General features: G+C 41.6%; 2 protein-coding genes across 6 annotated transcripts in view; both read right to left on the bottom strand.

The window, feature by feature from the left end:
• The window catches only part of SNORC (secondary ossification center associated regulator of chondrocyte maturation), a 140,773-nt gene extending 121,469 nt beyond the window's left edge, over positions 1–19,304 (bottom strand). Inside the window, exon 1 of the mRNA XM_069727767.1 lies at positions 19,102–19,304. Coding sequence (XP_069583868.1) covers positions 19,102–19,177 — 76 coding nt within the window. The 5' untranslated portion in view covers positions 19,178–19,304. The remainder of the gene's footprint in view (positions 1–19,101) is intronic.
• A 1,858-nt stretch (positions 19,305–21,162) lies between these two features.
• Positions 21,163–26,286, bottom strand: part of GIGYF2 (GRB10 interacting GYF protein 2) — a 257,367-nt gene continuing 252,243 nt past the window's right edge. For 3 of the 5 annotated variants that reach the window (XM_069727759.1, XM_069727756.1, XM_069727757.1), the window contains 3 exons: positions 23,720–23,889; positions 23,326–23,452; positions 21,163–22,076 (listed from right to left, as the gene is read on the bottom strand). In XM_069727759.1, coding sequence (XP_069583860.1) covers positions 22,009–22,076; positions 23,326–23,452; positions 23,720–23,889 — 365 coding nt within the window. In that variant the 3' untranslated portion in view covers positions 21,163–22,008. The remainder of the gene's footprint in view (positions 22,077–23,325; positions 23,453–23,719; positions 23,890–26,286) is intronic. The other 2 variants (XM_069727760.1, XM_069727758.1) reach the window with 1 other exon arrangement.

Here is a 26,286-nt window from a genome sequence, read left to right as displayed (position 1 = left end):
ACGGTAGACACAGGAACATTCAGGTCTTTGGAGATGGACTTGTAGCCTTAAGATTGCTCATGCTTCCTCACAATTTGGTTTCTCAAGTCCTCAGACAGTTCTTTGGTCTTCTTTCTTTTCTCCATGCTCAATGTGGTACACACAAGGACACAGGACAGAGGTTGAGTTAACTTTAATCCATGTCAACTGGCTGCAAGTGTGATTTAGTTATTGCCAACACCAGTTAGGTGCCACAGGTAAGGTGGCTGTTAATTACACAAATTAGAGAAGCATCACAAGATTGTTTGAACAGTGCCAATACTTTTGTCCACCCCTTTTTTATGTTTGGTGTGGAATTATCTAAAATTTGGCTTTAGGACAATTCTTTTTGTGTTTTTTCATTTAAGACAAATTAAATGAAGATAATAATACCAAATAATTTGTGTTTGCAATCATTTTCAGGAAGAAAATGAGTATTATCTGGCAGAATTGCAGGGGTGTCAATACTTTTGGCCATGACTGTACCTGTGTGTCATCTCTCCTGTATATAGTATATATTTGTGTGTCATCTCCCCTGTATATAGTATATATCTGTATGTCATCTCCTACTGTATTAGACCGCGTTCACACGTTATTTGGTCAGTATTTTTACCTCAGTATTTGTAAGCTAAATTGGCAGCCTGATAAATCCACAGCCAACAGGAAGCCCTCCCCCCTGGCAGCATACGGTATATTAGCTCACACATACACATAATAGACAGGTCATGTGACTGACAGCTGCCGTATTTCCTATATGGTACATTTGTTGCTCTTGTAGTTTGTCTGCTTATTAATCAGATTTTTATTTTTGAAGGATAATACCAGACTTATGTGTGTTTTAGGCCGAGTTTCATGTGTCAAGTTGTGTGTGTTGAGTTGCATGTGGCGACATGCATGTAGCGACTTTTGTGAGATGAGTTTTGTGTGGCGACATGCGTGTAGCAAATTTTTGTGTGTCGAGTTGCATGTGACAGGTTAGTGTAGCAAGTTGTGTGCAGCAAGTTTTGCGCGTGGCGAGTTTTATGTGTGGTGCCTTTTGAGTATGTGCAAGTTTTGTGTGAGGCAACTTTTGCATGTGTTGCAACTTTTGTGCATGTGGCAATTTTTCCGTGTGTGCAAGTTTTGCGTGTGGCGAGTTTTCCATGAGGTGAGTTTTGCACGTGTGGCGAGATTTGCGTGAGCCTAGTTTTTGCATGTGGCGAGTTTTGCGCGTGGCGAGTTTTGAGCGGCGACTTTTGTGTTTCGACTTATGTGGCGAGGTTGGTGTATGTGTGGTGAAATGTATGCTGAGGGTGGTATATGTGTTCAAGCATGTGGTAGTGTGTGGCACATTTTGTGTGTGTTCATATCCCCGTGTGTGGTGAGTATCCCATGTCGGGGCCCCACCTTAGCAACTGTACGGTATATACTCTTTGGCGCCATTGCTCTCACTCTTTAACCCCTTTACCCCCAAGGGTGGTTTGCACGTTATGGACCGGGCCAATTTTTACAATTCTGACCACTGTCCCTTTATGAGGTTATAACTCTGGAACACTTCAACGGATCCCGGTGATTCTGACATTGTTTTCTCGTGACATATTGTACTTCATGATAGTGGTAAAATTTATTTGATATTACCTGCGTTTATTTGTGAAAAAAACAGAAATATGGCGAAAATTTTGAAAATTTCGCAATTTTCCAACTTTTTTTATGCAATTAAATCACAGAGATATGTCACACAAAATACTTAATAAGTAACATTTCCCACATGTCTACTTTACATCAGCACAATTTTGGAACCAACATTTTTTTTTGTTAGGGAGTTATAAGGGTTAAAAGTTGACCAGCAATTTCTCATTTTTACAACACCATTTTATTTTAGGGACCACATCTCATTTGAAGTCATTTTGAGGGGTCTATATGATAGAAAATACCCAAGTGTGACACCATTCTAAAAACTGCACCCCTCAAGGTTCTCAAAACCACATTCAAGAAGTTTATTAACCCTTCAGGTGTTTCACAGGAATTTTTGGAATGTTTAAATAAAAATTAACATTTAACTTTTTCACAAAAAATTTACTTCAGCTCCAATTTGTTTTATTTTACCAAGGGTTACAGGAGAAAATGGACCCCAAACCTTGTTGTACAATTTGTCCTGAGTACGCCGATACCCCATAAGTGGAGGTAAACCACTGTTTTGGCGCATGACAGAGCTTGGAAGCGAAGGAGCGCCATTTGACTTTTTAATGCAAAATTGACTGGAATTGAGATGGGACGCCATGTTGCGTTTGGAGAGCCACTGATGTGCCTAAACATTGAAACGCCCCACAAGTGACATTATTTTGGAAAGTAGACTCCCTAAGGAACTTATCTAGAGGTGTGGTGAGCACTTTAACCCATCAAGTGCTTCACAGAAGTTTATAATGCAGAACCGTAAAAATAAAAAATCATTTTTTTTCACAAAAATTATCTTTTCGCCCCCAATTTTTTATTTTCCCAATGGTAAGAGAAGAAATTGGAAACAAAAAGTTGTTGTACAATTTGTCCTGAGTATGCTGATACCCCATATGTGGGGGTAAACCACTGTTTGGACGCATGGGAGAGCTCGGAAGGGAAGGAGCGCCGTTTGACTTTTCAATGCAAAATTCACAGGAATTGAGATGAGACGCCATGTTGCGTTTGGAGAGCCACTGATGTGCCTAAACATTGAAACCCCCCACAAGTGACACCATTTTAGAAAGTAGACCCCCTAAGGAACTTATCTAGATGTGTGGTGAGCACTTTGACCCACCAAGAGCTTCACAGAAGTTCATAATGCAGAGCCATAAAAATAAAACAAAACTTTTTCCCACAAAAATTATTTTTTAGTACCCAGTTTTGTATTTTCTCGAGGGTAACAGGAGAAATTGGACCCCAAAAGTTGTTGTCCAATTTGTCCTGAGTGCGCTGATACCCCATATGTGGGGGGGAACCATCGTTTGGGCGCATGGGAGGGCTCGGAAGGGAAGGAGCGCCATTTGGAATGCAGACTTAGATGGAATGGTCTGCAGGCGTCACATTGCGTTTGCAGAGCCCCTAATGTACCTAAACAGTAGAAACCCTCCACAAGTGACCCCATATTGGAAACTAGACCCCCCAAGGAACTTATCTAGATGTGTTGTGAGAACTTTGAGCCCCCAATGGTTTCACTACAGTTTAGAACGCAGAGCCGTGAAAATAAAAAATCTTTTTTTTTCCCACAAAAATTATTTTTTAGCCCCAGTTTTGTATTTTCCCAAGGGTAACAGGAGAAATTGGACCCCAAAAGTTGTTGTCCAATTTGTCCTGAGTACGCTGATACCCCATATGTTGGGGTAAACTCCTGTTTGGACACACGGGAGAGCTCGGATGGGAAGGAGCACTGTTTTACTTTTTCAACGCAGAATTGGCTGGAATTGAGATTGGACGCCATGTCGCGTTTGGAGAGCCCCTGATGTGTCTAAACAGTGAAAACCCGTCAATTATAACTGAAACCCTAATCCAAACACACCCCTAACCCTAATTCCAACGGTAACCCTAACCACACCTCTAACCCAGACACACCCCTAACCCTAATCACAACCCTATTCCCAACCGCAAATGTAATCCAAACCCTAACTTTATTATTATTATTATTATTATTTATTGTTATAGCGCCATTTATTCCATGGCGCTTTACATGTGAGGAGGGGTATACATAATAAAAACAAGTACAATAATTTTAAACAATACAAGTCATAACTGGTACAGGAGGAATGAGGACCCTGCCCGCGAAGGCTCACAATCTACAAGGGATGGGTGAGAATACAGTAGGTGAGGGTAGAGCTGGTCATGCAGCGGTTTGGTCGATCGGTGGTTACTGCAGGTTGTAGGCTTGTCTGAAGAGGTGGGTCTTCAGGTTCTTTTAACTTTAGCCCCAACCCTAACTGTAGCCTTAACCCTAGCCCTAACCATAACCCTAGCCCTAATGGGAAAATGGAAATAAATACATTTTTTAAATTTTTTTTATTTTTCCCTAACTAAGGGGGTGATGAAGGGGGGTTTGATTTACTTTTATAGCGGGTTTTTTAGCGGATTTTTATGATTGGCAGCCGTCACACACTGAAAGACGCTTTTTATTGCAAAAAATATTTTTTGCGTTATCACATTTTGAGAGCTATAATTTTTCCATATTTGAGTCCACAGAATCATGTGAGGTCTTGTTTTTTGCGGGACGAGTTGACGTTTTTATTGGTAACATTTTCGGGCACGTGACATTTTTTAATCGCTTTTTATTCTGATTTTTGTGAGGCAGAGTTACCAAAAACCAGCTATTCATGAATTTCTTTTTTTGGGGGGGGCCTTTATACCGTTCCGCGTTTGGTAAAATTGATAAAGCAGTTTTATTCTTCGGGTCAGTACGATTACAGCGATACCTCATTTATATCATTTTTTTATGTTTTGGCGCTTTTATACGATAAAAACTTTTATAGAAAAAATTATTTTTGCATCGCTTTATTCTGAGGCCTATAACTTTTTTATTTTTTTGCTGATGTTGCTGTATGGCGGCTCGTTTTTTTGCGGGACAAGATGACGCTTTCAGCGGTACCATGGTTATTTATATATGTCTTTTTGATTGCGTGTTATTCCACTTTTTGTTCGGCGGTATGATAATAAAGCGTTGTTTTTTGTCTCGTTTTTTTTTTTTCTTACGGTGTTTACTGAAGGGGTTAACTAGTGGGACAGTTTTATAGGTCGGGTCGTTACGGACGCGGCGATACTAAATATGTGTACTTTTATTGTTTTTTTTTTTATTTAGATAAAGAAATGTATTTATGGGAATAATATTTTGGTTTTTTTTCATTATTTAGGATTTTTTTTTTTTTTTTTTACACACTTTTAAAAATTTTTTTTTACTTTTTTACTTTGTCCCAGGGGGGTACAATACAGATCGGTGATCTGCCAGTTTGCACAGCACTCTGACAGATCACCGATCTGTCTCAGAGCGCTGCAGCGTTACCAAGTGCCTGCTCTGAGCAGGCTCTGTGAAGCCACCTCCCTCCCTACAGGACCCGGATCCGCGGCCATCTTGGATCCGGGACTTGCTGCAGGGAGGAAGGTAGGAGACCCCCGGAGCATCGCCCCCTCCCTGCGCGATACTTCCCTGCACCGCCGGCACATCGCGATCATGTTTGATCGCGGTGTGCCGGGGGTTAATGTGCCGAGGGCGGTCCGTGACCGCTCCTGGCACATAGTGCCGGTTGTCAGCTGCGATAAGCAGCTGACACCCGGCCGCGCTCCCCCCGTGAGCGCGGCCGATCGTCTATGACGTACTATTCCGTCCTTGGGAAGTAGGGCCCACCCCACATGGACAGAATAGTACGTCTAATGGCAGAAAGGGGTTAAGTCCCCCTTGTTCACATCTGGCAGCTGTCAATTTGCCTCCAACAGTTTTCCTTTCACTTTTTCCCCATTATGTAGATAGGGGCAAAATTGTTTGGTGAATTGGAACGCGCGGGGTTAAAATTTCACCTCACAACATAGCCTATGACGCTCTCGGGGTCCAGACGTGTGACTGTGCAAAATTTTGTGACTATAGCTGCGACGGTGCCGATGCCAATACCGGACATACACACATACACACACATTCAGCTTTATATATTAGATATCATTAAAATATATGTCTTTATTTGAATAATAATAGCAACAGCTATACTATTGTGTGCACGTATCAGGACAAATTATACAAGCTAAAAAAGTAAAAAAAAAAAAAATGAAAATTGCAAATATACTCAATATTATAGATGGTGGACCCAAGGATAAAAAGAAACCACAACAATATTTTAAGCAATACATAATGGAGATATGTGGTGGGCTCCTAGTAAGGGTATTAGAAATCTCCAAAGATTAAGTGGAAAAAAAAATTACATTGGAAAAATAAAGAACATAAATTAATATTGAATATCATTAAATCAATAAATAAGGAGAAATGCTCTTTTAGAAACAAATAAAGTGCAGCAGTGTCAAGTGTCAACAGAAACTCCATACAGTACTCAAAGTACATTGTGCTAAGTGCAAAAACAAACAATGGAGATCTGTACCTTTAGGTGCCACCTGGTCCTAATGACGCGCGCATACCACGACGCATTTCGGAAATTAATTCCTTCGTCAGGAAAAAACAAATCGTGAATAAAAATAAACTAAAGCACACTGTGCCCCTGAATATAAAAAAAAAACAACTCCATGCCAGGAGATTATATGCAGGGATGGTTCCAGAAAATAAAATACATGTCTCAGAAAATTGTTGCAATTACACATGTTTTGTTATACACGTTTATTTCGTTTGTGTGTATTGGAACACCACAAAAACAAAGGCAAATTGGACATGCGGTAATTTCACACAAAACCCCCATAAATTCTTGCCACCTTGCTAAAATAGTGGGTAAACAACTTTGTTTCAAGCATATTGTATTTTTTCAAACTCCCCTGTGGCAAGTAACAGGTGTGGGAAATATGAAAATCACACCTGAAACCAGATAAAAAGGGGAGACGTGGACTCAATCTTTGCATTGTGGTTCTCAAGTCCTCAGACAGTTCTCTTCTCCTCTTTCTGTGCTCCATGGTTAGTATGTCACACACAGATGTGTTTTGTATTTGAACGAGCATCACATGCTTAAAACAAAGTTGTTTAACAACAGGTTTGGAAAGGTGCCAGCAATTTTATCTGGCCCATTTTTGGGAGTTTTGTGCGAAATTGTGTCCAGTTTGCCTTATTTTTGTCTGTTTTGTTTGTGTTGCTTCAATACACAAAAAGGAAATATACAGATGTATAACAAAACATGTGTAATTCCAATCATTTTCTGGGAGAAACACTATTTTCTGGAACAACCACCAGTGTTGTTTAGAGAAGACATTAGCAAGACAGCAAAAGACTGCTTCTTGTAGCGCCACAGAATATTAAAAAACACAGTGTCTCTTTAAACAATACATATAGTACTGTGCAAAAGTTTTAGACAGGTGTGGAAAAAAAGGCTGAAAAGTAAGAATGCCTTATAAAATTTTGCTGTCAATAGTTTAACAAAATTAAATGTGAATCAACAAAAGAGATTAAATTAAACCAGTATTTGATGTGACTTTTGCCTTTGAAAATGGCAAGAATTATTCCTACACTTGTACACCAGGGATTTTGTAGGATTATACAGTATGTGGGTGTATGAGTAACAAAATATGCCAAACAGGTTGTAATGATCAACATTTTCATATGTAGATTGACATACAGTCATTAACTGAAACAGCTGCGTAAGAAGCATAAAACTGCGTGAGAAACAACCAAACTATGCTACAAAGGTGAGGTTGTAGAAGACAGTTTCATGTCACAGGTCATAGTGGTAAACCGCAAAAGGACATGAAGTAGTTATACTGCATCAGCAAGGTCTCTACCAAGCAAATATTTTATAGCAAACTGGAATTTGAAGAAGCGCTGGTCAAGTTCTTTTGAAGATGCTCCAATAAATGGACAATGTTGAGGACCGTAGACATAGTAGTCAGCTAAGGAAACCGTGCAGCAGATGTTTACTTCTAAATCGGAAGATGTCCTTCAGTGCCACCAGTTAGGAATTGGCAGTGTGACCCAGCTAAATCCAGCTACTATTTGGAGAAGTATGGCATGAATGGTCTTCATGGCAGAATTGCAGCCACAAAGCCATACCTGCAACATGAAGACAACGCCAAACCACTCAACTAAGCACAAAAACATAGGAACTGGGATGCAGAAAAACGTCAGCATCTGCTCTGGACTGATGACTCGTACTTGGCTGAATCAGAAGGCAGTTGATTTGCAAAGTGCTGGATCAGAGGTATAATAATGAGTGTCTGCAGGAACAGAAGTGTGGTGGACGGTCCCAGAATGTTTGGGACTGCATTCATCAAATGGAGTTTAGGGATCTTGTCAGGATTAATGGTGCCCTCAATGCGACAAATACAGGCAGATACTCATCCACTATGGAATGACATCCGGGAGACGTCTAATTCGTTCCAGATTTATTCTGCAGCAGGAGAACGACCCTGAACATAGTCATTAATGACATTGGCTCTATCTTAAGAGTAAAGAACATGGAGTCCTGGAAGTGATGATTTAGCCCCACAGAGCCCTAATCTCAACATTATAAAATGTCTTGGATTACACGAAGAGACAGTAGGACTTGTACAAGCAACAGCCACACATCGGAGGTTAGTTCTCCAAGATGTTTCCAACAATCTCCCTGCATAGTTCCTTCAAAAACTGGGTGCAGTGTACCTAGAACTGATGCTTTGATGTTGTTTTGAAGGCAAATATTGATTTATCTTTACTTTATTTTTCTCAATAATAAAATCGATTAAGAATTTACAACCTCCCAGCCGAGTTCCTTCACATCTCCAAAAAAAAAAAAGGTTCAGTTGTACAGTAAATAAGATAAAAAAAAAAATCACTGAAGTTTACACAAGTATTTTTAATAACCCCATCATGGCCTGATAGATTAACCCCAAATATTAATATTCTAACTTTATAAAAATGTCCCTTTCTTCGCAGGACTGCAGTGAATGCAGAACACATAGGCGCACACATTCCACACACAAGTGACAGATCTGGCACTCGGCTGTCAGCGCAGCCTAGTTAGGGAAAGGAACAGTCCTAACTTCGAGAACAAACTATAAAGCGCCGGCTGGGCTGGAAATGAAAGTGAAGGTTAAAACGCTACATTTACAAGAATGTCACCACTGTTTTACTGCTAAGAACGTGAAGAATCACAAAAAAAAAGTCATGGGATTGTCTAGCTTAAGAAAACATTTTCGGATATCCAATTAGTAAATTCTGACTGTTGTCTGTTATGGCTGTAAAGGGCCCAGAATACCTTGGACAATTAGTGCATCGTAGCCATATAAAAAGTAACCATTACCATATATATTTTATATCCCATGTTGGCGCTGGGGGGGAAAAACGAGTATTTCCTTTACCGATTCTGACAAACGATAGCTAATTGATCAAAGGTATACTCTTACCAAAGTGTTATTGGAGACCCTTTTGAAAACAAGGGACAAATTCACATGTGGAAGGTAGTGGTGGAAAGTTCGACTGCTGACTAATCGCACCCGCTCTTCTCGACAGAAGCTGATAATATACTGTTGATAGTCCGCAGTCTCAAAGTGACCAGACTTTTCTATGGAGACCTGACAACCCCTTTAACCATGTGCCTCACCTCCACCATTTATTACAAGTTAAATACAGATATTGAAATTATTTTTATAATTCATTTCAATTTTCTGATAGATTTTTCCCAATCCATTTTCTGTATGATTATATGGACAACCACCTTTCCAGATCTCTAAATGACCATCCCTGGTCTACCGTCTCCTAGGGTTCATCGACATCTATAGCAAGGTTCTGTAGGCATGCTCTGTGACCTGTGCAGAGGTCACTGTACATGGAGTGGACCTGTGACCGCGACCTATTGTGATTGGTGGACCCTGCGTTCTCAACATATTGGTTCCACCATTATTTTATTCAGTATGTGATGATGATGGCTATAAAATTAACTTGACGGAACAGCAAGAGTGTGATTAAAAATTAAAAGACCATCACCAAATATTCTTCAAAATCGGTGGAAGATACAAACTTTTTGAACAGGCAATTTTCTGGTAACATTCACTTTTACACAGCGGACAAGCACTGTACCAATAGTGAGTACCACTGAAAATTCCTACATTTCTAGTAGCAAAATGTCTGATTGGGTGAACCAAGTGTAATGTCTCTATTGTGAAGAGAGGTTCCCCTATGCAAAATATATATATATCGAATATATAAATATGAGGATACCGTGTATATATGATTTGTGCCTGGTGTCTGAGCATTTAAAAATGTCCTGAAAAGTACATCAGAATTTTTAATTTTTAATTTGCACTTCCAGGCGATTGGTAACAGGTGCAGTAGAAGTTGGCATAGAATGTGTATGTTTAGTATTAGACAATGAGCTGGTTTCTAGCTTAAGTTGCGGAAATATATGGGAATCTAGAACTGAAAAGAAGCTTGAAGGGAACTTGTTATGCAACAAAACCCCTGCAGATATGGGGTTAATCTGCAGATTAATAGCGTTCTGATGCTGCCTGACACCTGAACTGAAAGCCCCGCTGCCAGGAGGAAATGAACGTTATCTCCTCCGGCAGACTCAGGCTTTCAGTCATCGAGGTGGGCCGGAATTGCTCACTATGCACTGAGCCATCGGCGACTGAAGCCGCCCCTCTATGACTGAAAGCCCAAGGCTGCTAAGAGGAATAAAGTTCTCTTCCTTCCTGCAGCTGGGATTTAAGTGCAGGCACTGTCAGCTTCAGAACGCTATTAACCTGCAGATTAACCCCATATCTGAGGGTAATGGGTAATTTTTTTTTTTTTACAGGACAGGATCCCTAACAGTAGATCCAAGCATTTCACAGGCATCGCTATGTGAGTATTAACCCCTTTCTGCCATTAGACGTACTATTGCGTCCATGTGGGGTGGGCTTTACTTCCCAAGGACGCAATAGTACGTCATATGCGATCGGCAGCACTCACGGGGGGAGCGCCGCCGATCGCGGCCGGGTGTCAGCTGTTTATCGCAGCTGACATCCGGCACTATGTGCCAGGAGCGGTCACGGACCGCCCCCGGCACATTAACCCCCGGCACACCGCGATCAAAGATGATCGCGATGTGCCGGCGGTACAGGGAAGCACCGCGCAGGGAGGGGGCTCCCTGCGGGCTTCCCTGAGCCCCCCGCAGCAACGCGATGTGATCGCGTTGCTGCGAGGGTCTCACCTCCCTCCCTGCTCCCTCCAGCCCCGGATCCAAGATGGCCGCGGATCCGGGTCCTGCAGGGAGGGAGGTGGCTTCACAGAGCCTGCTCAGAGCAGGCACTGTGAAGGCTGCAGCGCTGCATGTCAGATCAGTGATCTGACAGAGTGCTGTGCAAACTGTCAGATCACTGATCTGTGATGTCCCCCCTGGGACAAAGTAAAAAAGTTAAAAAAAAAAAATTTCAAATGTGTAAAAAAAAATAAAAAAAAATATTCCAAAATAATGAAAAATAAAAATATTATTCCCATAAATACATTTCTTTATCTAAATAATAAAAAAAAACAATAAAAGTACACATATTTAGTATCGCCGCGTCCGTAACGGCCCGACCTATAAAACTGGCCCACTAGTTAACCCCTTCAGTAAACACCGTAAGAAAAAAAAAAAAAAGAGGCAAAAAACAACGCTTTATTATCATACCACCGAACAAAAAGTGGAATAACACGCGATCAAAAAGACAGATATAACTAACCATGGTACCGCTGAAAACGTCATCTTGTCCCGCAAAAAACGAGCCGCCATACAGCATCATCAGCAAAAAAATAAAAAAGTTATAGTCCTGAGAATAAAGCGATGCAAAAATAATTATTTTTTCTATAAAATAGTTTTTATCGTATAAAAGCGCCAAAACATAAAAAAATGATATAAATGAGGTGTCGCTGTAATCATACTGACCCGAAGAATAAAACTGCTTCATCAATTTTACCAAACGCGGAACGGTATAAACGCCTCCCCCAAAAGAAATTCATGAATAGCTGGTTTTTGGTCATTCTGCCTCACAAAAATCGGAATAAAAAGCGATCAAAAAATGTCACGTGCCCGAAAATGTTACCAATAAAAACATCAACTCGTCCCGCAAAAAACAAGACCTCACATGACTCTGTGGACCAAAATATAGAAAAATTATAGCTCTCAAAATGTGGTAACGCAAAAAATATTTTTTGCAATAAAAAGCGTCTTTCAGTGTGTGACGGCTGCCAATCATAAAAATCCGCTAAAAAACCCGCTATAAAAGTAAATCAAACCCCCCTTCATCACCCCCTTAGTTAGGGAAAAATTAAAAAAATGTATTTATTTCCATTGTCCCATTAGGGCTAGGGTTAGAGTTAGGGCTAGGGTTAGGGCTAGGGCTACGGTTAGGGCTAGGGTTAGGGCTAGGGTTAGGGCTAGGGTTAGGGCTAGGGCTAGGGTTAGGGCTAGAGTTAGGATTAGGGCTAGGGCTACAGTTTGGGTTGGGGCTAAAGTTACAGTTAGGGTTTAGATTACATTTACGGTTGGGAATAGGGTTGGGATTAGGGTTAGGGGTGTGTCAGGGTTAGAGGTGTGGTTAGGGTTACTGTTGGGATTAGGGTTAGGGATGTGTTTGGATTAGGGTTTCAGTTATAATTGGGGGGTTTCCACTGTTTAGGCACATCAGGGGCTCTCCAAACGCGACATGGCGTCCGATCTCAATTCCAGCCAATTCTGCGTTGAAAAAGTAAAACAGTGCTTCTTCCCTTCCGAGCTCTCCCGTGTGCCCAAACAGGGGTTTACCCCAACATATGGGGTATCAGCGTACTCAGGACAAATAGGACAACAACTTTTGGGGTCCAATTTCTCCTGCTACCCTTGGGAAAATACAAAACTCGGGGCTAAAACATATTTTTTGTGGGAAAAAAAAAGATTTTTTATTTTCACGGCTCTGCGTTATAAACTCCTATAAATTCCATCTAAGTCCTCATTCCAAATGGCGCTCCTTCCCTTCCGAGCTCTGCCATGCGCTCAAACGTTGGTTTCCCCCAACATACGGGGTATCAGCGTACTCAGGACAAATTGGACAACAACTTTTGGGGTCGAATTTCTCCTTTTACCCTCGGGAAAATACAAAACTGGGGGCTAAAAAATAATTTTGGGGGGAAAGATTTTTTTTTTTAATTTTCACGGCTCTGCGTTACAAACTGTAGTGAAACACTTGGGGGTTCAAAGCTATCACAACACATCTAGATGAGTTCCTTAGGGGGTCTAGTTTCCAAAATGGTGTCACTTGTGGGAGGTTTCTACTGTTTAGGTACATTAGGGGCTCTGCAAATGCAATGACACCTGCAGACCATTCCATCTAAGTCCTCATTCCAAATGGCACTCCTTCCCTTCTGAGCCCTCCCATGTGCCCAAACAGTGGTTCCCCCCACATATGGTGTATCATCGCACTCAGGACAAATTGGGCAACAAATTTTGGGGTCCAATTTCTCCTGTTACCCTCAGGAAAATACAAAACTGGGGGCTAAAAAAATAATTTTTGTGGGAAAAAAATTTTGTTTTATTTTTACGGCTCTGCATTATAAACTTCTGTGAAGCACTTGGTGGGTCAAAGTGCTCACCACACCTCTAGATAAGTTCCTTAGGGGGTCTACTTTCCAAAATGGTGTCATTTGTGGGGGGTTTCAATGTTTAGGCACATCAGTGGCTCTTCAAACGCAACATGGCGTCCCATCTCAATTCCTGTCAATTTTGCATTGAAAAGTCAAACGGCGCTCCTTCCCTTCCGAGCTCTCCCATCCGCCCAAACAGTGGTTTACCCCCACATATGGGCTATCAGCGTACTCAGGACAAATTGTACAACAACTTTTGGGGTCCAATTTCTTCTCTTACCCTTGGGAAAATAAAAAATTGGGGGCGAAAAGATAATTTTTGTGAAAAAATATGATTTTTTATTTTTACGGTTCTACATTATAAACTTCTGTGAAGCACTTGTTGGGTCAAAGTGCTCACCACACCTCTAGATAAGTTCCTTAGGGGGTCTAATTTCCAAAATGGTGTCACTTGTGGGGGGTTTCAATGTTTAGCCACATCAGGGGCTCTCCAAACGAAACATGGCGTCCCATCTCAATTCCAGTCAATTTTGCATTGAAAAGTCAAATGGCACTCCTTCGCTTCCGAGCTCTGCCATGCGCCCAAACAGTGGTTTACCCCCACATGTGGGGTATTGGCATACTCAGGACAAATTGTACAACAATGTTTGGGGTCCATTTTCTCCTGTTACCCTTGGTAAAATAAAACAAATTGGAGCTGAATTAAATTTTTTGTGAAAAAAAGTTAAATGTTCATTTTTATTTAAACATTCAAAAAATTCCTGTGAAGCACCAGAAGGGTTAATAAACTTCTTGAATATGGTTTTGAGCACCTTGAGGGGTGTAGTTTTTAGAATGGTGTCACACTTGGGTATTTTCTATCATATAGACCCCTCAAAATGACTTCAAATGAGATGTGGTCCCTAAAATAAAATGGTGTTGTAGAAATGAGAAATTGCTGGTCAACTTTTAACCCTTATAACTCCCTAACAAAAAAAAAATTTTGGTTCCAAAATTGTGCTGATGTAAAGTAGACATGTGGGAAATGTTACTTATTAAGTATTTTGTGTGACATATCTCTGTGATTTAATTGCATAAAAATTCAAAGTTGGAAAATTGCGAAATTTTCATAATTTTCGCCAAATTTCCATTTTTTTCACAAATAAACGCAGGTACTATCAAATAATTTTTACCATTGTCATGAAGTACAATATGTCACGAGAAAACAATGTCAGAATCACCAGGATCCATTGAAGCGTTCCAGAGTTATAACCTCATAAAGGGACAGTGGTCAGAATTGTAAAAATTGGCCCGGTCATTAACGTGCAAACCACCCTTGGGGGTAAAGGGGTTAATGAGACGGTGTTGAAGTTGCTAGAATTGTTCAGTGCTGTGCTGGACATTATGACTTTCAATTTTACTGGAAAAATGAAATGTGAACACTGCGCCTCACACATTTGACACAAGACTTGGTTGGTGAGTCAATGTTGACCACTTTTTGAAACAGGTAAAAATCTAATATTTACGGACCTTAGAATAGAGTCTGCGAGGCGATTAAAGTATTTGAGATGAACAGTGCCTCAATGTGTTGCACAGGCAGCCGAGCAGACGGGGGCCTACATCGGACTTGTTTGCACACCGAAAATAGCATGTGCTGCTAGATGAATAAAACGGAACTTTTATTTATTTTTTTAGACTTCCAGTTACATGTCTGTAGGAAGGAGAATTAAAAAGATAGAAAACATAAAAAGAACGGGTATCTTTCTATGGAGTCACAGAAAACAAGAACCTCCATGAGAAGACATTTTTCTTTTTAATCTTCGGCACAAAATTCCTTCTAGGCTCCAAATAGATCAGAATAGTATTAATATATAGCACAATCAGCACTCCAAACATGATGACGAAAAGATGAAGAGGTCTTCATTGACCCATTTCACAAAGGCGACATTTCGGCTCCAGTGCTGAGCCATTGTCTAGATTTGGACTGAAGTTTAAATGTGATGATTGTGCTTTGGGTCAATACAGAAACCTTCAATTTTTCATTTTTTTTTATTTTTTTAAAGTAGTACTGCCTGTTCTATTTTTATATTTGTATAGAGCACTAATTTGGGGGCTCAAAAGCTTACTCCCACCCTTTCCCAGTGAGGATTTCTTTGGACTCACCAGAAGTCAAGTAGAATCAAAATGTAGGTTGCTCTGAAACCTTCCTTTCACTGGAAGCAAAATATGCCCCATCTAGTCTCGTGTACAATTAGTAGAAATCATTTCGACAGACATCTATACGGACCTCTGATATATTCAAACATAATAAGGTCAAGCCTAAAAGTGTTTTTTAAGTAATCAATTTTGATAATTTTTCTAGATTGCGCACTCCACCCATCCATGTATTACACTAGTACCTTCCCATGAATCTACTCAAGCTTCACCGCCTGTGTGCATCAGTGACCATAACTGTACATAACATTCTAGAAATGTTCCGACGAGCGACTTGTAAAGTGGTAGAACTGTGGTCTCCTGCATCTATGTTCCTCTTCATAGACCTGGGCTGCCTGACTCCGATTGCTTCAGTTATAAATGACTTATTAAAATTCCTACACAAGAGGACGCCAATGAGAGAGTAAGGCCTCAATCACACAATAGTGATTTTGTTCTACAAGAAAAAAGGTCAAAGTTTCAACAGTGATTTTTATTTTTTTTGTTAATCAGAGTTTGGGTCAGTTTTTACCAAAGTTTCCTCGAATGAGAATCAAACAAAAACCTAGTTTCTATCTTTTCTTATCGTTCCATGAAAAACAGGGAGCACACACATGACATCCTAGCACTGTCCGATTTTTTTCACGGACCCATTGACTTGTACTGCCGCTTTTGTTACGATACTCTGATCAATATCGGACAGGTCTCACTAATTTTGCATGGAACTTTTTTGCGAAAAATCATGGGCATGTGAACGACCCCATGCACTATTATAGGTCTGAGTGCCATCTGTGAAAAACCAGGTTAGCACACTAATGCAAAAAATGTAAAATCCCCTTATAGTAGTAGCAGACTGACAAAACAGCTTTGTAGCTGGCACACATCTCATGCACGTTCACACTTGCCACTTTGCAAGCTGCTGCATTTCAGGCTCATTTACACAAATGTAACGGTCTCCCTAAACCTCAAAATTGTACAGCTGTAATATGGCATAAATCAGCGTGTATAGTGCCCTAATTGATCAACTAGATGAATTGGAGAAAAAGCTAAATGTGATCTTGTCCATTGGATAGCATGTGTGGGCATGCTGCGTTTCCAATAAATCTCATACACCATCCTTTATAGTCTGGTCTCTTTCCCACTGAAGTCCTTTACACACACAATTTGCAACGGTCTTTGCAAAATGGCTTTACATAGGAACCTGGAACAAAGCGCATTTCTGCTTTACACTTCACTTTTGGAAAACATTAGTGTAATACGAGAGAAAAATGGTTATTGCTCTTTGCGACAATTCTTGGATAACATTTCATTGATATTCTATAAAACAATGCCACTTGGTCAAGAACCATTTCACATGTGCAAGCCTGGCCCTGATGGAATCAAAGAATAACATATTGGGGTCTTCAGAGACTTGTAGCTACCGATTAGTGCTGAACCGATGGCCACTGGCTACCCCCAGTATGGGTCCATTTATACTGGAAGATTAACAGGAATGCTCGTTTCCAGATATTGTGCAGAGTAAACTGGCAGCCAGTCACCCAACGACAAAGTGAAAGGCTTGTTTGTTGGGTAAAATTATCTCCTGGATGAAAAAAAAAAAAACATTCTCCATAGCAGATGGACCTTGTATGAGAGTGTACAGACACAGAACGATCTATCACTGATTGCTCTGTGCACATAGGGGATGAGATCTGCCTATCCAAACAGATCATTAAATGACCGCCAATTGAAATAGGTAGCTTGATAGTGGTCATATAACGGCAAGAGTCATGTACTATAAACGACCCTTATAAAGCATTTTAGTAATTTGGCCTTAATGTTCTTAATACCATTCTTAAAAATATTAAGCTGGCCATAAGCAACATGATCTTTAATATCTATGAACTGTTCACATCTAGGGAACTGAAGTGGTCACCTCAGATAGGGATGTTTGGAGAAACAAGTAACATACAGGATCTATAGATCTACTGAATACTGGTTGGTTCGGGTGTAAATTCTCCATCTATGCCAACCCTTAGCTATTAGTGATGAGCGGACATGCTGTAAGGCTACTTTCACACTTCTGTCTTTTTGAAGACGTTGCAATGCGTCGTTCTGTGCAAAAAACGCATCCTGCAAAGTTGCCCGCAGGATGCGTTTTTTGCACATAGACTTGTATTACCGACGCATCGCGACGTATGGACACACAATCCATACGTCGTGCACTGGATGCGTCGGTAATTGGCGGACCATCGGTTCGAAAAAACGTTCAAGGGAACGTTTTTTCGAATGTCGTGTCCTGCATTTCCGACCGCGCATGTGGGACTTTACAGTGGGCAGCGGACGCGTTGAAACACTGCGTCCGCTGCCCACATTGTGCCGAATTTACACAACGTCCGTCGGTACGTCTGAAATGTGAAAGAGGCCTAACCGAGTGACTGATGTGCTGTATTCCGTCAGAAATGCAAAGTAGAAGGACAGCACTAAAATCACTCAAGCCATGCTATATGGATAACTAATAGTGTACGTGCTGGGATAAGGGGTTATCCAAGCATGTTCATGTGCTAATTGAGTAACTTCGTGCTCGAAAAATATGTTTAGTCCCTGCTCTGGATTTTTGTGCTAGAAAAATATTTTCTAGCCCCCGCGGCTGCATGTCTTGTGGCTGTTAGTTGCAACACATGCAGGGATGGCCTGTTTGTTAGGCATCCTTGCATGTGTTGTGGATGTCTAACAGCTGTGAGACATGTAGCCGCAGGGACTCAAACATATTTTTCGAGCACAAAGTCATTCTATTAGCACATGAGCATGCTCGGATAACCCCTTATCCCAGCACGTTCACTCATCACTATTAGTTATCCATATGGCATGGCTAGAGTGATTTTAGTGCTCTCCTTCTATGTTGCATTTCTGACAGAACACGGTTTGTACTTTGTAATGACAAATCTGCTGACTGCACTTGTTAATGAGGCAATATGTGCCTTTACACACCCGTGTGAAGATATACGGTGGAAGCAGCACATTAGTCACAATGCTTCATTGGGCGAAGCCATCTGTCTCAAGTATGACACCAACTTGCTAATTTTTTGTTGTTGTTGTTTTACCCCAAACTGGATATATACCGATGTGAATTCTCTTATTACCATATAACCTAAAATGTGGCACATTCCAAGCATGTTCAGCATATGTAGGGTTAATAATACATCTTAGTAAATGTATACAAGCATAAAGGCCATTGGTCAGACCCATGGCCGGCGTCAGCTTCAAGTTAGTGGTCACAACGGGCGAATGGCCAGTGGCTGCATGAAAGGCGCCCTGTTATCTTACACAAAAGGCACCTTGTCCACTCGTAGAGACCTGTGCAGACCCAGCCCTGTGTCCACCACAAATCTTACATCAACTTATTTACAGAAAAGCAGAAATGTGTAACACATAGGTAGACAACAGGGATAAAAGTATATGTGTATGTATATTATATATATATATATATATATATATATATATATATGTATATATACACATATGATTATATATACATATTTATGGAATATATCTGATAAATTACATGTGTATCATGACCAAAATATACCTCATCCTAGAAAAAAAAATTGCAACAAATCATTTCGTAATACACTGGTAATCCCAGCAACTTCTGGTGCTGTTGACACCAGAAAAGACCTAGTCAGCTACAGGTCCATAACCAACGCTTTCACCTAGTAAGTTAAGTCGCCCCTTAATATTACCTGTGAGGAACGCAGGGAGAAGAATTCCCGTAAAAAGCAGGAGCAGCACGAGTTGTGGGGTCCCCAAGCAAGACATGTTTATCTACTGCCGGGAAGATGTAAAGTGTGAGAGGTGAGACGTTATGGAGACCTTGCAGCTTCTGGGTTAACAAAGGTGTCTCTGTCCAGAGAGGATGGAAATGTTTAGCTGAGGATCAAGAGAGAAGGCGCACACACACCCCAGACACCTCTCACTCCCCTCATAGCCCTCCTACTCAATCACGTCAGGGACCAGTACCACCCATCAACATTCCTGTTCTAAACCACCCAAAAAAAAAAAAAAAATCATCCACCTCTGACAAGTACCAAGTTACAAGAAAGACTTTAGAAAGCTAAAGCAGTTAGGACCATTCTGTCTCATTTATGGTGGAAATGAAGTGTGATCACTAAAAGACGAAGAACAGTTGTCTACATCAATGGGATGGAAGCCCATCCAACGTAGACAATCTTTTGCAAGCTAAATACAGCCCAAGACTGATTCCTGTACAGACTGTGGGTCTCCTGTCCTAAACCTAACCGTCCAGGCATGAAACATGAAAGATGGATATGTGAATCCATCCATAGCTTGTGTTCACTGTGCTGTACCGTGTGCTCAACGCCCAGGGCACAAACCCGGTATTAACTCACTTGCCATTTAACGTGGGTTATTCTCCATATAGACAGAAGCCCAGTGTGCAAAAGACTGCAGCAGTTCCTGCACCCGTCCACCGTGTGGATATGAAGACGGAGCTCAAACGGAGGCTACTGGCCTCTGTTTTTACTAAAAGCATGTGAAAATTGTCTTGGGATAAATTCAGATGTCTGGACCGTATAGAGGCCCTATTTTCTCATTCCTATCAGTTTAGATCCCAACCAAGAATTCAGGACATGGGAGTTGTGAGAAGGACTTCTTTACATGACCTTGTAGCCTCTGCATTATCTCATGCGTAATAAAGCTGCAATTCCTGACCCCGTCGCCATAATCCTGAACCAAACTGAAAGCATCATAGGCATAGTATAATACAATACTGTTCATTCAGGTGTCAAGTCACACCGGTGGTATTGTATTTTCAGCCATATAAGAAAAAAAAGATACAGATGCTACATAGTCATGTGAATAAGCCCTTAGGACAATTCTCTCAAGATCTGAACTCAAGGTTGGTACCTAAACTCGTACAGAGCACAACCTGGTCAGGACAGAACGCAGAAATCTTGAATGAAAATGGTGACATATCTAAATATGATGCAAAACAAGATGTATCACATGACCTCATTTGTTAGCCTGGGACCGCAGAACCTTTTATTATAGTATTTTGCACATATGGAGAATGATAATCACATCAAATGAAACCTTTATTTTTGAAGAGTGTCTATATTTCAACTTTCTGGTGAACATTTCACGATTCTCCTAAATTAAGCTCATCATTTCTGTACGGTACTTTACCAGGCAAAGTGTTTGTAACAACACAAAATTAATTTTCCCATTGGTTATATGCCTATGAATAAATGTGTCACCAAGTATACCCAGATCACGTTTCAGCCATTACTTCTTTCTTCTTCATGGATAAGACATTAGCGAGCTCACAGAGTGCAACGAAATCTGAGCAGGAAAATAGATAGCAACTTTTCAGTGATAAATTGTAAAATAAATTAGGCTTTAATACGATTTTGTCTCAGGAACCATTTGTTCATGTAATGACCCCAACAATATAATGAAAAAGACCGTGTTATAATTTTGTTTCCACCACTGCAGAATTGCTCTCCTGAGCAGCATCTTCTCGCCTAGAGCAGAAGGCTAGTAGTCTTCATTAACAAGACACTCAGCATTAGCAGGAAACCAGAGGACCAAACATGGCTCCTGACGAGGCCTCATCTGATAAAAGCCTTGTGATCACTTTTTGGTGGCAGCTGATTATGCTTGATTGTCCATCTCCTGGCCATTCTTAGATGATGGAGGAAGACTATAGCAAACGTATGAATGAATGCGACGCTCCTCTGCACCCACATGACGTTCACAAAGAAATAAGGCATCCAAATCAGAAATGTGTTATAACACAACCAGCGCTTTATTAAGGTCAGACCTGGCATCAACCCAAATCACTGCACACTGGGGCAAAACCTTACAGTGGTCCAGGAGCCGTGTAAACATAAGTGCGTTTCATCCTATCCACAGAGGATAGAACAATGCAGGGGGAGCAGGCACACAATAACTCAACAGCACCAAAGTGTGGATATGTCTTGCAGCAAACTAAAAGTTGACTATATCTTTCATTAGAGTAGTCTTAAGAACCTCTGCTCCCACCTGCAGAAACACAAAATTCACTTAAGGTACTTGTGATAAGGTGTGGGAAGTGGACACGAGATGGAAGAGTGAAGCCATTGTTACCTCTGCAGTGTGACCACTCCATTAGTGCAAAGGATCCCTATTCACCGTCCACACTTACAAAAGCTCCACAAACGCTTATGTTGCCATTACTCTGAAATCCAGAGAACTGAACCCCAAGATAGCAGTGAGGGGAGGTGCAAAGTCCAACCAAAAAGCCTCCTCTCTCCACCTAATAACGGTGGAAAAAGTAACAGACTGTGTAAGCCTCTGAAACGAGACCGGACAGTACTGTGATGGAAAACAAAAAATATTTCCCCATGACCCACTCTCCAACCCCCAGAGTGGCCCCTCCACCATGCCCATGAATATCTAGGATAGTAGAGGGGATAGTTGTCCTTGAATCGTCTTGATCTCGATGCTCTGGGGGAGGTCGCCCTATGAAGATCCCAGCAGGGCACGGGGAGTGTGTTCTGGGGTAGGTGGAGTCATATGTTCAGCTTTCCCCCTCCCATTGATGCAGAGGTAGGGGAGGGGGACGGATTACCCCTACCCCACCACAATAATCAGTAATCTTCTAAAGTCTCTATTTCTCCCATGTTCAACCTCTCAGAGGAAGCATTAACAGAAAATCCTGAAAGAAAAAACACAGATCAAAACATTGTAAAAGAAGAAACAAGAAAATATTGATATCGGCTAATTCACATGATAGTATTGTAGCCATAATTCCTGATCCAACCACATTTATGGTTGGCCCTCTGTAGCTACGAAACAGTGATGTTGTGAAGTAGGAGACGTTCCTTCAAACAATAGTACGAAACACCCCAGCACTTAACTAAATATTCAATTAAAGTTTTGATGATGAATCAGCACGTGGAAATAGAAATGATGAACAACTTTTCGGTCTGTTCCAGAAGTTGATCACGGTCCATGTCCTATGGTTTATAGCAGGTACATGGGCTGGACAGAGTGATCAGGGTATGGGAGGGACAGACTGAAACGTTGGCCATCCTATCTATTTGATATGCTAACTTATAAAAAAAACTTTATTACCTATTTAAACATGTGTCGTGGGGTTCTGCACTATAATTCCTGGTATGACCACAAGTCTTGAGACCCAAACTCACAGCATAAAGGGCATACAGTATATGATGCTATTAGCGTTGGTCAGGAGAGATAAGGTCGGGAAGAAATAGAATACAACCATGATATGGTCGTGTAAATCTTCCTAAAGGCCTAGTCAGACGAGCCACAGGAAAACTCATCCGTTTTTCAGCCAGAAAACTTGGACAATTTTCATCTTTGTTGCCATTATTATCTGGTCAGTGTTTCCGTATTTTATTTGTACATCAACCGTTTACACGCATCATCAAATACAGCTTCTCTGTTAATAATGGCAATGTATCTGTAACAATTTGATGCAAGATAAATGATTCGTATGAGACCCGAATTTAATTATTGAATGTCACATCCTAAATATGTAAAAGTATAGCACATGCTGTTATTTCACATGAACAAAAAAGGAAATTTGAACAGATTTTTCCATATCCGTATAACAAGCTCGTCTGCATGAGCCCTAAAGAAGAGGGGTTTAAAGAAGAATAGAGAAAAATACAAGTCACGACTGCTAAGGGTCTAGCACAAACTTGTCCTATCCATCAGCAGTACAAAGGGGGCCCTACATTATTTATCCCGGCACAGGGGCAAGTTTTGTACATGCATTGGTGCCTGGTATTGCAGGCTTTGCCCCTTCATTCTGCTGATTGATGGGAATGTCACGGGTTAAACGCCCACTTGCTTCACATAAGGATAAGACAACCAAGGCTTGTGGGATACGGAGGGTATATGGAGACACATGCTTAGAATACAGTATATAGCCCCACCTAGCAGACTGGGATCTGCCCGAACCATCTTCTGTTTCTTTTTCTTGCGTCCAGCGCTTTGTGCAGTTTCTAGTGTTGTCTGTTGTGAATTACTCTGACTTGTCTGATACAACGCCCATCCCGAATCCTGAAAAAATACAGAACAGCAGGTGTTCAAGATCATGGCCTTCATGTAACGCACCAACTGGGGATCAAATAAAATGAGCCACGCGTGCTAGCACAGCTGAAATATGTGCAGTGGTGGAGGCCCAGGTTGTGTCCGCTCCAGTAGTGTAATTAGGGTATAACGGGGTCATTTTTAAGTATCCTCCTTATAAAGACACTAAATAAGAGGATATAAGATCTCAATGTGTGGCCCCACCACTGAACTCTTCACCAATCCTCAATTACTTACATGTGTTACCTGCGGAGGTTTCTGCTGAACAGTTTTTTGCTTATTTCGACGCTCCAAAAATTGCTTGGAGAAATCTTTAGCTTCAGGGGTGTCCCCAAGATATGCTCGGACATAATCATGGACTTCATAAGGAGATTCCACTTCACGCAGGAAGGACACAAATGTGGGCACTGCACCAAGGAGAAGATGCTTTATTACTATAAATTCAGAGTGAAAGGGTTCTTATCTACACACACTATCTGTGACTTCAGATTACTAAGGCGTGACAGTGAGCAATGTGCACATTTAAGGTACCTTCAGACTAAACGACGCTGCAGCGATCCAGACAACGATCCGGATCGCTGCAGCGTCACTGTTTGTCGCTGGAGAGCTGTCACACAGACAGCTCTCCAGTGACCAACGATGGCGGTAACCAGGATAAACATCGGGTTACTAAGCGCAGGGCCGCGCTTAGTAACCCGATGTTTACCCTGGTTACCATCCTAAAAGTAAAAAAAACAAACGCTTCATACTTACCTACCGCTGTCTGTCCTCGGCGCTCTGCTTCTCTGCACTGGCTGTGAGCACAGCGGCCGGAAAGCACAGCGGTGACGTCACCGCTCTGCTTTCCGGCCGCTGTGCTCACAGTGAGTACAGAGAAGCAGAGCGCCGGAGGACAGACAGCGGAAGGTAAGTATGAAGCGTTTTACTTTTAGGATGGTAACCAGGGTAAACATCGGGTTACTAAGCGCAGCCCTGCGCTTAGTAACCCGATGTTTACCCTGGTTACCAGTGAAGACATCGCTGAATCGGTGTCACACACGCCGATTCAGCGATGTCAGCGGGAGAGCCAGCGACCAAATAAAGTTCTGGCCTTCTAGCTCCGACCAACGACATCACAGCAGGATTCTGATCGCTGCTGCGTGTCAAACTGAACGATATCGCTAGCCAGGACGCTGCAACGTCACAGATCGCTAGCAATATCGTTTAGTGTGAAGGCTACAGTCACACTATCAGTATTTGTAAGCCAAAACCAGGAGATGAACAATCAGAGGAAAAGTGTAATAGAAACACTGAGTTAAAATACTGACCAAATAATGATAGTGGGGCCATAGCCTTATGGCATGTGTCCACGTTCAGTATTACATCCGAATTAGCTGCGGATTGAATGCTGCGTACAGCCGCAGCGTTCAATCCGCAGCGTCCAGATGTTACAGCATAGTGGAGGGGATTTTATGAAATCCCATCCCCACTAAGCGTGCGAACACGCATCCGGCGGCCCTGCATTAACGGACATGCGGCGCGTCTTTTTAGACCGCAGCATGTCTGTTTACCTTGCGGCGACGCACCATCGCCGCAAGGTAAATCACAGGGCCCTATGTATGGGGTGTGGTGATTCTGGATGTGTTCAATGAACACATTTGGAATCACCGTGCATACAGAAGGGGCGGTGCGGGTTTTCCGCTCCGTCCAAATCGCTGTGATTACGGACCGTGGACACAAACCCTTAGAGGGTAAATGAACCCAACTTAAGGGATAATGTCATTAAAACTATTGTAACTCTCTTCTAATCGGCCTCCCTCTTACCAAACTTTCCCCGCTCCAATCTGTCCTGAATGCTGCTGCCAGGATCATATTGCTCACCAACCGTTACACCGATGCCTCTACCTTGTGCCAGTCATTACACTGGCTACCCATCCACTCCAGAATCCAGTACAAAACTAGTACCCTCATCCACAAAGCACTCCATGGCTCAGCACCTCCCTACATCTCCTCTCTGGTCTCAGTCTACCACCCTACCCGTGCCCTCCGCTCCGCCAATGACCTTAGGTTAGCATCCTCAATAATCAGAACCTCCCACTCCCGTCTCCAAGACTTTACACGTGCTGCGCCGATTCTTTGGAATGCACTACCCAGGTTAATACGATTAATCCCCAATCCCCACAGCTTTAAGCGTACCCTAAAAACGCATTTGTTCAGACTGGCCTACCGCCTCAATGCATTAACCTAACGATCCCTGTGTGGCCTATTTAAAAAAAAAAAAAAAAATCAGGATCCTCGCATTATGTTCTCATTCACTTTATGCAGTACTGCTACATACTTAGGCAGTTAACTGGTTCATGCAGCTTTACATGAACACCCGAGCCTTACACTATGGCCGGTCCGAATAACTAAAGCAATTGTTACCATCCACCTCTCGTGTCTCCCCTTTTCCTCATAGTTTGTAAGCTTGCGAGCAGGGCCCTCATTCCTCCTGGTATCTGTTTTGAACTGTATTTCTGTTATGCTGTAATGTCTATTGTCTGTACAAGTCCCTTCTATAATTTGTAAAGCGCTGCGGAATATGTTGGCGCTATATAAATAAAAATTATTATTATTATTATTATAAAACTTGACTTTTCTTGTAATTAATATGTTCTAACAGATAAATTAACATAATTTAGGTGGTATTGCCGTGTAGCATTCCTTTAGGACTTATCTATGGGATATCACTCTTCTCAAGCTAACATGTCTCCACCCTAGATAATTGGCTGCCGTCCACTAGCTAGAATAGCTTTCCCCAGAACAAATATACAGGTCAGTTGCAA

The sequence above is a fragment of the Ranitomeya imitator genome, chromosome 5 (genome assembly GCF_032444005.1).
Source record: "Ranitomeya imitator isolate aRanImi1 chromosome 5, aRanImi1.pri, whole genome shotgun sequence".
Classification (NCBI taxonomy): domain Eukaryota; kingdom Metazoa; phylum Chordata; class Amphibia; order Anura; family Dendrobatidae; genus Ranitomeya; species Ranitomeya imitator.
Note: the sequence above shows the minus strand (reverse complement) of the source record. Positions and strands in the feature narration are given on the sequence as shown.